Here is a 13,273-nt window from a genome sequence, read left to right on the forward strand (position 1 = left end):
TTTTTTTTTTTTTTTTTTTTTTTTTTTTTTTTTTTTTTTTTGTTCAAACCCACGTTGTTTTGATCATTTCATGAAGAAAGAGGTAAAGCTAAGTATCGTCTTTTTTTTTGACCTAAGTATCGTCTTCCTAATCTCTATTGGGGTATATCTCAAATTATTATTTTTTGTATTTTATTATTTGATTCTCTAGCTTATCAAACTTCTTGCTTTTTAATACGTGAACAATATGTATATATACAAGGTTCCTATGTGGATAGTTACTGTTTCTCTTGGTTGAAAGTTTGTTCATCTTATTCTAACTTCAAGAGCTTATCTAGTTATCTAACTCTCACATTAGGTCTCATGTTTCATAAATATAGGTATTTTTGTTTGTTCCATAGTCTTTATTTTATTTTCTTAAATCAAAGAGATGGAGTTGTTACTGCTACAAATCATGAATGGGAAAATTTGAAAGCTGGCTCCTTAATTAACACAAGGAAGACCACGTTATTGACTCATGCTGAAACAAAGACTCATGATACACAATAAAACCAGAACAACGATTAAATCAATTCAAATGCTTTCGGTTTGGAACACGCGCTCGGTTTGACGTCCTCCTAACCGGTTCTGCAACTCCAATTTCACCCTACTGGTACAGATTTCAATCAATTTCCTGTTCCTATAACATATATTAGCGATATCCATGCATCAGATAACATAAAGACTACGTACTAGGATTGTTGTTTCTTCCTATATAAACTGATGTTTGAAATTCTTACCCTTAATGTTACACCCAGTGGAAACTCCACAAGCCAATGGCAGACCAGGAATTCGTGTTTGGATAAAATTCATAGGGAGATTCAAGCCATTGTTGAGGAATAGACAAAAACAGTCACGAGAATTTTGGGATACTCTACGCATCGACGCACAGCAGGACGGATTAACAAGAGAGGTAGGATTAGTCAGGTAGCGAATACACGGAACCAGTCCCGTGATCAGGTTTTTGCAGTTCAACTGAGCAGAGACCCTTGTAGAAGACATCACAGCCATGAAAACTGTAAGCAACACTAAAACCATTCCCGTTTTCATGTTTCCTTGAGAGATGTGGTTGGAGATGAATCCTTTTGAGGTTTATTTTGATTCTGTTCAGATAGGTTTGTTTTCTCTGAGCCTTGCATGCTAATTGGTTCAGATATATAGTGCATTTTTTTTCTTTTGGTATGAACAAAGCTGCTATGTTTGTTTGACTTAACCGACAGCCAACATGCACGCATGTACGTAGCCATTACTAAATTTTACATTGCAGTTCGTATTACTATAATTCTTTTGGGTGTGTTGTAGTTTTAGTACATTTTAAGAAAATAATAAGGTTTTTAGTACATTTACTATTTGTAATTTGAGAAATAGTACATATGTTTTTTGTCTAATAGCTACAGTGTAATAGAAAGGGAGAAGGTGGGGTATGGATGTATGGGTGTGTGAGAGAGAAAAGTGGCGAAGTGGGATATGGATGTGTGAGTGTGTGAGAGAGAATAGTGGGACATAGGAAATAAACATAAAAATATATATATATATATATATATATATATATTTTTTACACATCTCCTGCTCACTAATAACTTAAATATTTGTTGATTAATAATATTTATTTATTTTTTTGAAAATAGAAAAAAAATTCTATGTCTTTTTCTTTATAATTTGACATGTATTTGTTTTAATAATTTCAAATAAATATTAAATTTTGATATCAAAAATGATATATGCTTTTAGATGTCCGTACAATTAATAAGCTGTACGGATACAAAATTTGTAAAAATATATTTAACATTATCAAATATATATTCATATGAAAAATGATTTATACAATGGTTCTGTACAGACATCTGTATACATTATTAAGTATGTAATTTGTTAAATTTTTAGGATTTCAAATCTGTACAGACATCTGTATAGCTTATTAGCTGTACGGATACAAAATTTGTAAAAATTATTTAACATTATCAAATATATATTCATATCAAAAATGATTTATACAATGGTTATGTACAGACATCTGTACGCATTATTAAGTATGTAATTTGTTTACTTTTTAGGTTTTTAGATCTGTACAGATATCTATACAATTAATAGGTTGTACGGATATAAAATTTGTAAAAAATATTAAATATTATCAAATAAAATCATTAAACAAAATGCATATCAAATTATAAAGAAAAAACATAGTTTTTTTGTATCTGAAAAAAACTTAGAAAAAAAATTATATTATCAAGTATTTGAGTAATTAACATGAGGGGGTATGATATTAAAAAAAAAAAAACACTAAAGTCTAACGTTGCTACAGTGAGAGACAGACTATTTGTATAATTGTGAATAGGAAATGTACTAATTTGCTTATTACTTTCCAAAAACGTACTAAAAACACAAATACCTCTAGGTGTACTAAAACACACAAATACCTTTAGGTTTTTCTTTTCCATCTTGAGTCATTTTTATTTTTGCTTTGAGTCATTTTGAATTATTGTTGAATTATGAATTTCTATCTATCATGTTGCGTTTAATCTTGTGTTTGAGTGATTCTTAGCAGTGCCAACATCCAAGGATTGAGAGGGACACAATTAATAGCAACTAACTATGGGATTTCAGGGCGAACACTCTGCAGACGCAGAGGATGTCGACCGACACCACTATTGGTGTCACTCGACACCACCATCACAGATGAGTTAATCCAATTTTGGTTACTTTCAATATTTATTTGTCTTTGTTTATTTTTCTTCACCAATCACTTACTTGATAACACTGGGGACAGTATTATTTAAGTTTGGGGGAGACAGTTACTAACTACATTTTCGTTTTTGAGAGTTAGTCGAAAAAGCAAAAAAAAAACATTGTTTTGTTGAGTCAAAATTTTTGTTGGGAACTATGATATTTCTTTTTAGTGTACTGCCTTGGTTGATTAATGTTGTTATAAAACGAAAAGGAGAGGTAAGTAAAGGTTGGAGAGCCACTTACTATAATCTTTTCTAACAAAACAAGAGAATCGAAAGTAAGAATATATCTAATGTGGACTATACCGTTGTATGCATATAATTAAAAAGCAAAAAAGAAAAAGACAAAACAAGAAACCAGAACGAAATCAAACCAGCTTTCAATTAGCTCATGACATGGAGACACAAATTAAAGTACGAGAGAGAGAGTATCATTAAATTAGGGAATTGCTAAGAAAAGCTTGATATATAATAATAAGTACAGGCTTTCAAAAAGCCTTACACATAACCAACAACCAAATGAGAGAACCAAACTATATAAGACGAATTCAAACGTATCTTTCCAAAAAAACTAGACTTATTGACCAAACAACAATTAGAAAGACTTATTATTGTGTAGATAGTTCCAACTTTTACTCAAGAAGCTCTTCGGGACTTATATGGACACTCGAGAATTCATTTCTAGTGTCCCTATACCAGAAATTCATCTCTGCATTACCCCCACTTAATCTTACTACCCCTTTTTTTAATGAAAGGACGAAACTACCCTTCTAACAATTTTTAAAGAATAGTTGTACCATATATCTCCTAGTTGCACCTTGCATAGTTGTACCATATATCCCCTAGTTGTACCAGTTGCACCATAGTTGTACCAGTTGCACCTCGCATAGTTGTACCATATATCTCCTAGTTGTACCAGTTGCACCCTAGTTGTACCAGTTGTACCGTGCATAGTGGGATTCGAACCCTGGGCGCGCGCGCGTGCGCATGGAGCTCACAACCACTAAGCTACTGTGTTTTTCATTGAACAATTACTTATTTAATTATATTTAACCTAAAACAATCTTCATTAAGGGTAATATTGTCCTTTTACCATTGAGGGAGTTTTGAGAATTTGTTTTGATAGAAAGGGTGTTATGAGATTTTAGCTCGATGAAACTCACGGTTCCCATTTCCCAAGAAATACTGCACATCAACATCAGCATGCGACGGTGAATCTGCCGCATCGAATACGTCGGTGAACTTGTCGCATCGACGATGCCAGCATCTAACCGGAGAATCTTCTTCCCTCTTGATCTCGTAGTAACGGAGGAAGGAAGACCACACCTCAAAGAAGGAGGTCGTTACGAGCTCGTCTGCGAAGACCACATGCCCGGTACCGGTACCGGTACTCTCGCAAAAGAGAGGTCTGTAACATGGTAGTAACCCATGAATCATAAAATAGGTAGAGCCCCGTCCTTGTTCATTCTTCATGATACGGATGTCGAATCGAAAGCCATCGGTTCCCTCAGGAAGTGGTTGGCGAATGACAAGTGAGACATATGACAAAATGATATACTACATGGAGAATTCATCTCTAGTGTCCCTATACCAGAAATTCATCTCTGTATTACCCCCACTTAATCTCACTACCCCTTTTTTAACGAAAGGACGAAACTACCCCTCTAACAATTTTTAAAGAATAGTTGTACCATATATCTCCTAGTTGCACCTTGCATAGTTGTACCATATATCCCCTAGTTGTACCAGTTGCACCATAGTTGTACCAGTTGCACCTCGCATAGTTGTACCATATATCCCCTAGTTGTACCAGTTGCACCCTAGTTGTACCAGTTGTACCGCACATAGTGGGATTCGAACCCTGGGCGCGCGTGCGTGCGCATGGAGCTCACAACCACTAAGCTACTGTGATTTTCGTTGAACAATTACTTATTTAATTATATTTAACCTAAAACAATCTTCATTAAGGGTAATATTGTCCTTTTACCATTGAGGGAGTTTTGAGAATTTGTTTTGATAGAAAGGGTGTTATGAGATTTTCGCTCATACTACATGGTTACCCATCATAGATGATATGTATTTTTAATTGTTTATATATTTATATTATTTTGTGACTATAACAAAATCATTTACATATATAAAAATTATCTAATTGCTTGATACATTGAATATAGTTTACATTAAATTTTATATAAATATAAATTGTAGGTGTGATTGTTTATATATGGCAGCAAATTAGTCATATTTTGGTTCTTTGAAATATTGAATAGATATTAACAAAAACTAAGTAAAACATATGCAAAATATAAATAAAACATAAGTAAAATATTTTTATGTATGTGTTTTATAATGTATTAGATGTTTGAAAGTAAAATTGAAAAATCACATGAAAGTTGAAAATTTGCAACCACCCTACCAAAATGCTAATGTGACAATAAAAAATAGATCGTATGATATTTAATAATCTATTTTATATGTTATTACACATTAGCATTTTGTTAGTTAATTAATAATATCTTTTCTCATAAATTTTTAATACAAGTTCTCAACTTTTATGTAGTTTTTCATTTTCCTTTCAAACATGTAATAAATTATATAATACTTTAATAATGCAAATAAAAAATTATGAAATATGAAATAAGAAAGAATTAATAACAAACAAAATATTATAGATTTTTAAAATAAAAGCCGTAAACGCATTTTCAAACTAAATACATAAACTAACTTAAAAAGATATATGTGGCTTAGAATTTTTTTATATTATGTGGTTTTGGGCAAATGCCCTTTTCAATATACATGAGGTACGGCACTGACCACACCCTTCTTGCTCAATGAGCTTCTTCTGCAAATATATATATGTACTAGCGTGTGAGCAAGAAAAATACAAAACAGAACGGAAGAAATTAAAAGAAACTAAAAAGTGAGATTGTGATTGTGTAACTTACACACTCAGGCAAATTATAAGGAGGAAGATGACTCCAATACTCTTTTGCTCCTCTATATATAAAGCAATAACTTACACACTGCAGCATTTCTCTCTCTCTCCCAACTATATCTTTCCAAACAAAGAAAACAAGTATTAATTATCTAATATATAGTTGGTCACTATATGCCAAAGAAATTTATTTTATGACAAAGAAAACTAGTAGTACTCGTGGTCGTTGAGAGGGAGGAGGGGACCACTAAGAGGTTTACCAACTGTTTTACAAGCACCATATTATTGTGAAACTAGAGAACTTGAAGGTTGTAATTCTCTTATTCTTATTGATAGAATCGAATAGAGGTTACATATTTATAGTAAAGAACTAAGCCTTATCACAATAGGAAACACAATACACTTAAACCGACTTAGACTAAAGCTTATGGCCGATGGGCCTTATGGTCCTGATCGATGGGCTTCAAGGTATGGACCGTGTATGGACCGGTTATGGAAGATCCACTCCAAGTATTTTACAACACTCCCCCTTGGATGACATAACCGTGTTGATGCTAAGGGATCAGTGCAATACGCTTGGGGGTGCTGCCTCATTAAAACCTTACCAGGAAAACCCAGTGGGACAAAACCATGGTGAAGGAAAAAGAGTACAGCACGCATTGCTCCCCCTATTCTAAGCATCCCTAAAAGTTCTTAAGTCTCCGCATTCCAATCTGGTGTGTGAGCTTCTTGAATGTTGATGTCGGCAATGATTTGGTGAAGAGATCGGTTGAGTTGTCGCATGATTGAACTTGTACCACTTGAACTTCTCCGGCCTTTTGTAGTTCAGGTGTGAAGAAGAACTTCGGTAAGATGTGCTTCGTCCGATCTCCCTTGATGTATCCTTCCTTGAGCTGTGCGATGCAGGCCGTATTATCTTCGTACATAACAGTTGCTTCCTTATCGTCGACCATGCCACAATCTGTCCTGATATATTGAGTCATTGACCTCAACCAAACACACTCACGGCTGGCTTCATGAATTGCTAAGATCTCCGCATGATTAGATGAAGTGGCCACAATACTTTGCTTCATAGAGCGCCATGAGATCGCTGTACCACCGTGTGTAAATACATAGCCGGTTTGAGACCTTGAATTGTGTGGATCCGATAAGTAACCTGCATCAGCAAAACCAACTAAACCTTCTTTGTTATAGTTAGTATAAAACAAACCCAAATCTGTCATTCCTTGTAGGTAACACAGTACATGTTTAATACCATTCCAGTGCCTTTGGATCGGACAAGAACTAAATCTTGCTAGGAGGTTCACGGCAAAACATATGTCTGGTCTAGTGTGGCTAGCCAAGAACATTAACGCTCCTATAGCACTGAGGTATGACACTTCAGGACCGAGAACTTCTTCATCGTCCTTCTTTGGACCGAATGGATCTTTATCCAAATCAAGGCTTCTCACAACCATTGGGCTGGTCAATGGGTGAGCCTGGTCCATATTAAACATCTTGAGTACCTTTTCTGTATATGCCATTTAATGCACAAGGATTCTATTATCAATGTACTCAAGCTGCAATCCCAAACAGAACTTAGTTTTACCTAGGTCTTTCATTTCAAATTCTTTCTTTAGATATTCTACTGTTTGGGCGATTTCACCAGAGGTCCAAGGATGTTTAAATCATCCACATACACTGCTATGATTACAAACCCTTTGTTTGCAAACTTTTTATAAAAATACATGGACTGATTGGGTCATTCTTATAGCCTTCCTTGGTTAGGTACTCACTTAGTCTATTGTACCACATTCGACCACTTTGCTTTAGTCCATAAAGGGATTTGTTCAGCCTTATGCAGTATTGTTCTCGAGAACCATTCTTATCTTTGAGCTCAGTACCCTCTGGTAATCTCATATAAATTTCATTATCCAGTGGACCATATAAATATGCGGTTAAAACATCCATTAACCGAAAATCCAGTTTTTCTCTTATAGCCAGACTTAGCAAATATCTAAAAGTCGTTGCATCCATCACAGGGGAGTAAGTCTCCTCATAATCTATTCCTGGTCTTTGAGAGAATCCTTGTGCTACAAGCCGTGCCTTATATCTCACGATTTCATTATTCTCATTTCTCTTTCTTACAAAGACCCACTAATGTCCAACTTGCTTTATATCGAATGGTGTCCTTAAGATCGGACCAAACACATTCCTCTTCTTTAAAGAGTTCAACTCCACGTCAATGGCTTCTTTCCACTTTAGCCAATCTTTACTTTGAGTGCACTCTAATATAGATGTGGGTTCCTGATCCTCATTTATTTCAAGTGCTACCTTATAAGCAAATATTTCATCAATGTCGACATTCTTACGGTTCCATTGTATTCCAGACATGATATAATTGATTGAGATCTCATTATTATCAATACCTTCAGGACCTTGAGGTTCAGCGTCCCAAACCTCATTCGGTACCTTAGGATTTGCCGCAGCCATGTCTGTAATTTCCTTAACCTCGGTTTGTTTTACACCTTTCTTAGATTTCCGAGGGTTCTTATCTTTGGAACCTAATGGTCTACCTCGTTTTAAATGTGGCTTAGACTATGTAGCAAATTGATTGTGTTCCTTCTGAACATCAATACGTATTGGTGCATTACAAGCTGGTATGTACGATTTTGTTACTCTCTTTGGGTTAGCAAAGGAATCTGGCAATTGATTAGCTGGCTTTTGCAAATGAATAATCTTTTGAACCTCTGCATCACATGCTAGAGTTCGAGGATCTTGCCAATTTAAGGATGTTTGATTCCATGATAGTTCTTTAACCAGCTTGCTTGTCTCTCCACCCAACATAGGAAATTCGGATTCCGTAAATTGACAGTCCGCGTATCTGGCCTTAAATAAATCTCCTGTGGTTGGCTCAAGATACTTAATAATGGTGGGAGACTCATATCCAACATATATTCCCATCCTCCTTTGAGGTCCCATCTTAGTTCTCTGTGGTGGAGCAATAGGTACATAAACGGCACACCCGAATGTTTTGAGATGGGATATGTCTGGCTCTTGACCCGTTAATAATTGGGATGGTGAATATTTATGTTCACTAGATGGCCTGATGCGTATAAGCTCTGCTGCATGTGATACTGCGTGTCCCCAAGCCGACACAGGAAGCTTTGACCTCATTAGCAATGGTCGAGCAATTAGTTGTATTCGTTTAATGAAGAATTCTGCTAATCCGTTCTGTGTATGGACATGTGCCACAAGATGTTCCACACTCACCCCCATGGACATACAATATTCATTAAATGCTTGGGATGTAAATTCACCAGCATTGTCTAGACGTATAGTCTTAAGTGGAAAATCTGGAAAATGTGCTCTTAGTCTTATAATTTGAGCCAACAGCCTAGCAAATGCTAGGTTCCTTGTTGATAGCAAACAAACATGCGACCATCTGGTCGATGCATCAATAAGGACCATAAAATATCTAAACGTCCCACAAGGTGGGTGTATTGGTCTACATATATCTCCTTGTATCATTTCCAGAAAGTTCAAAATCTCCTTAGTTACTTTGACTGGTGATGGCCTTATAATAAGTTTCCCTTGTGCACATGTTACACACGTGAGATTCTTAGGGATAACTTTTCTCTCTTTAAGAGTGTGCCCATTTGAATTCATAATTAGCTTTCGCATCATGTTAGAACCCGGATGGCCAAGCCGGTCATGCCATAGAGTGAATTGTTTATTGAACATTTTATTATTTGCCAAGTTAGCCTCTATCATATTAATCTTGGCATGGTAAAGACCAGTGGCTAGTGCAGGTATAGTCTCTAGGACTTTCTTATGTCATTGAACTCTTTATTTCTTCACCCTTTGTTTCAACATGGTAACCATTCAATCGAATGTCCTTAAAGCTCAATAAACTTCTCTTAGACCTGGGTGAATACAAGGCATCACTTAGTTCAAGATGTGTGCCATTTGGTAATAATATAAGCATGGCCGTAGCCTTCTATTTGGCTTGCTATACCCACAATTATACTAACATTGGCATTTTTTATTATGAGATTAATAAAATATCTCTTGGCCTTCAAAATTGTGTGGCTGGATCCACTATCCACCACAAGTACACTCTTGTCTTCAGCCATTTCTATAATGGACAATAATTTTGTTTTAAACTTTAATAAAACAAGCAAATATGTATTGAAGGAAATCAAATCATTGAGCTTAAACCAAATAATTATCCAATAAAATAATCCAATCAAAATGCAAAGCATAAAACATAGAAATTAAACCAAAGCAACATTTAAAGTTAGTTATCTTCTTTTAGGCAATCAGAAGTCTCAAAGTCAATCTGGTCATCATTCTCATGGTCGAAATCTCCTTCACCATCGAGATGAACCAGGTTAGCTTCTGGATTTTTCTTCAAACTCTCTTGATAGAGGTCAATGAGAAACTTAGGCGTCCTACACATCTTGGCCCAATGATTAGACATACATCATCGGTGACAAACCGATTTGGCCTTGTGTTGCGGTTTGAAAGACCCGCGGCCTCTACCACCACGACCACGACCAAAGTCGGATCGGGTTCCACGGTTCCCTTGGTAATGTCCACGACCACCACGTCCTCTTCCACCACGGCCACGACCATGGTGCTTATCTCTATAGACGTAATTAGACTTCTTAGTTTCCTTGGGTTCTTTAGGCTCTATAGGCTCTGTGGGATTTTTCTTTGCCATGTCAACCTTGTGTGCTTCTGGAAATGGGGTTGCACCAGGAGGTCTCAATGCACTATTCATCATCAATAGTTCATTCTTATGCTCAGCTAGCAGCAAACAAGAGATTAGGTCTGCATAGGTCTTAAACCCCTTTTCACGATACTGTTGCTGAAGCAGTATGTTGTTAGTGGGAAAAGTAGAGAATGTCTTCTCTAGTAGATCCTTCTCAGTAACCTCAGTACCACACAACCTCAAAATCGAGACTATCTTAAATACCTCTGAGTTACACTCATCCACGGATTTAAAAATCCTGGATCCTTAGGTTTTTCCAATCAAATTGAGCCTTTGGTAGGAGCACCGTCTTTTGGTGTCCATATCTGCTTTTCAGCTCTGTCCAAAGGTCAAGAGGATCTTCAATAGTGAGGTACTGGTTCTTGAGACTCTCAGTAAGGTGATGGCGTATATGCATAATCGCCTTATACTTTTGCTTTTCAGAACATCCAAAGTCTTCCTCAATGCACTCGCATAATTCCTTTGATTTCAGATGGATCTTAGTATCCAAAGCCCATTGCAAGTAGTTGTCCCCAGAAACATTAAGGGCAGCATAGGAGAGGTTGTTGAGCTTAGCCATCTGCACAATACATAAATTGACAACCGATCATTAGCATGCGGTATTTAAGACCGAACCATGCAATCACTTAATAGGCCATGCGGTATTTGAGACCGAACCATGCCCTCAAATTAAACATAGGTCATGCGGTATTTGAGACTGAACCATGCCTTGCCTTTACTTATAATTTTCGTGGCTTTGGTATGCATGAAAAACAAACAAACCTAGATAGACACTAGCATGTAACAATTTCCCTTTTATTAAGTATTTCCTTTTTCTTAGGTTGAATTTTCTATTCTAATTAGGAAAAGTTTTTAGGAAATATTTTCTAGGTTTTAGGATAATTACTAAGATTGTTTTGGAAGTTATCCTAATAATTTCAAGCAGTCCCTAAATAACAACTCCAAAAAGCAAATAACGATACACACTCAAAGATTAACAAATTAGTTATTTTCGGAAGTAAAAACAATATATAAAAAAAAGAGATAAACTTTTAATTATAGAAAATAGTTGTTTTTTTTCTGCGGTAATACACTAATGTATATCTATTTACAAATCTACTATCTACATCACCACTAAAAGTGTATTTGTACACACAAATATATTTTACAGTTAAAATATATTCTTTAGTCTTTACTATTACCAACAAATTGTCTTTATGAACTCATTAAATAATATATTATATGTCTCTTTCTATTAACATTTGTGTAGTTACAAAAATGCATATGTTAATCTTACATACTCCTATCTTATATATTACAATAGCAGTCTTTTGAATAAATTATTTGATTGGTGAAAAAAATATGAGACAGTCTATTTTTTTATGTTTTTTTTTTCAACAATATTTTTCTTTGTGTAAAGGTGAGTATTTACATTTTTTAAGAAACAGTAATTAATTGTATAATTTTCACAATCATTTTTTTCTTATATTAAAAGTAATATTTTTTCTTGTAAAATTAGCAACTTAAAATTAAAATAAGTAAACAATGTTATAATTTCGAATTTTATGATATATATATATATATACTAGCAATTGATCCGCGCTACGCGCGAGAGTTAGATGAAAGTGTATTTCGAGTTTTTGTGTATATTAATTTTTGGTTATGTAAATTCATTTTTATGTCTGTTTTTGTATTTGATTTGGGTGCTTATATTGTTTGTTGGATACTTTTTAAAAAAATAGGTTTTTCCAGTAAGTATAATTAGTGTGCTGTTTACTTTTCAAAATTTGAGATCATCTTCTGTGTTTTTCTAATGTTTTTTTCAATAATAATGATGAGAAGTTAACATTGTGTACTGAAAATTGTTGTTTTCCTGTAGTTGTTAGTTGTGATTAATTTATTATTATTTTTCATTTTGTCATTCTCTAGCATTTGGTCCGGGAGTTTGATTAGGGTGTAATATGTGTTTTTTTGGTGGATATCTTTTAATGTGTTTTGTTATTTTCTCTTTATATATTGGTTGCTATATTTTTGGTGTTTTTTTTTTTTTGAAAAAATGGTGATTTTTGGTGTTTGTTGGTTTTGAAAAAATGGTGATTTTGGTTTTCTTGCTTTCTTCATCTTCTGTGTTTTACTATGTACTTTTACATTTTTATTTTATATTAGTTATGTTTATTTTAAAATTTGGTTTTGTTTTTCAGTTATTTAAATTGCATATTTGTAGTGTCTGATATTATTTATTTCTAAAAGTATTTGTTAAGTTAGTGGTAAAAAATTTGAGGAAGGGTATTGACTCCCTCTATCTTCATACTCCATTTTAGCTATAAAAAAACAAAAAAAAACTAAAACAATTCAACAATTTTATTTACATAGAGAGATCAAGTCGAGTTTGGTTACATAGAGATGATTCAACAACCACATTTATCTAGAGAGATAGATCAGATTGGTTTCGAACGGACTAAAGATTTTCAAATGATATATTGATATATAATTTTTTTTTTTTAAATAAATGGTTGATTTACAAAACAGTTATAAAAAAGTGGAAGTGCAATATACTTTTGTTTCATCACTGATCATCGTCTTGGAGATGAGAAGACTCTTCTTGTACACAGCCATATCAAAACCTTCAGAAGCTCTTATGTTTTTTGGTTTCAGTCCATAGTATCCTTGCAAGGAGTTCATGGCTGGAGACACCTTCTTTTCTGAAGGCTTCAATTTCAAAGACTGGAAGGAGTCAAATAATACGTCTTGGTTGTTGCCATTGCTTGATGACGATAAAGCTTGCTCCGAACACCCCTCACGGCAAGAAGAATTCATGGGAATAATTACTTTGATATGTGGATGTCTTTTAATGCAAAT

General features: G+C 34.6%; 1 protein-coding gene across 1 annotated transcript; it reads right to left on the reverse strand.

The window, feature by feature from the left end:
* On the reverse strand, positions 645-1,119 carry LOC104748434 (non-specific lipid-transfer protein 3-like). The gene is made up of 2 exons (XM_010470076.2): positions 759-1,119; positions 645-658 (listed from the first exon to the last, which is right to left on the reverse strand). The coding sequence occupies exons 1-2, from the start codon at positions 1,066-1,068 to the stop codon at positions 645-647; spliced, it is 324 nt and encodes a 107-aa protein (XP_010468378.2). The 5' UTR covers positions 1,069-1,119.

This window comes from Camelina sativa, chromosome 15 (genome assembly GCF_000633955.1).
Source record: "Camelina sativa cultivar DH55 chromosome 15, Cs, whole genome shotgun sequence".
NCBI lineage: Eukaryota > Viridiplantae > Streptophyta > Magnoliopsida > Brassicales > Brassicaceae > Camelina > Camelina sativa.

What these genes read in the sequence shown, in the direction of transcription:
- LOC104748434 (XM_010470076.2), bottom strand. Translation starts at nt 1,068, where the DNA reads ATGAAAACGGGAATGGTTTTAGTGTTGCTTACAGTTTTCATGGCTGTG.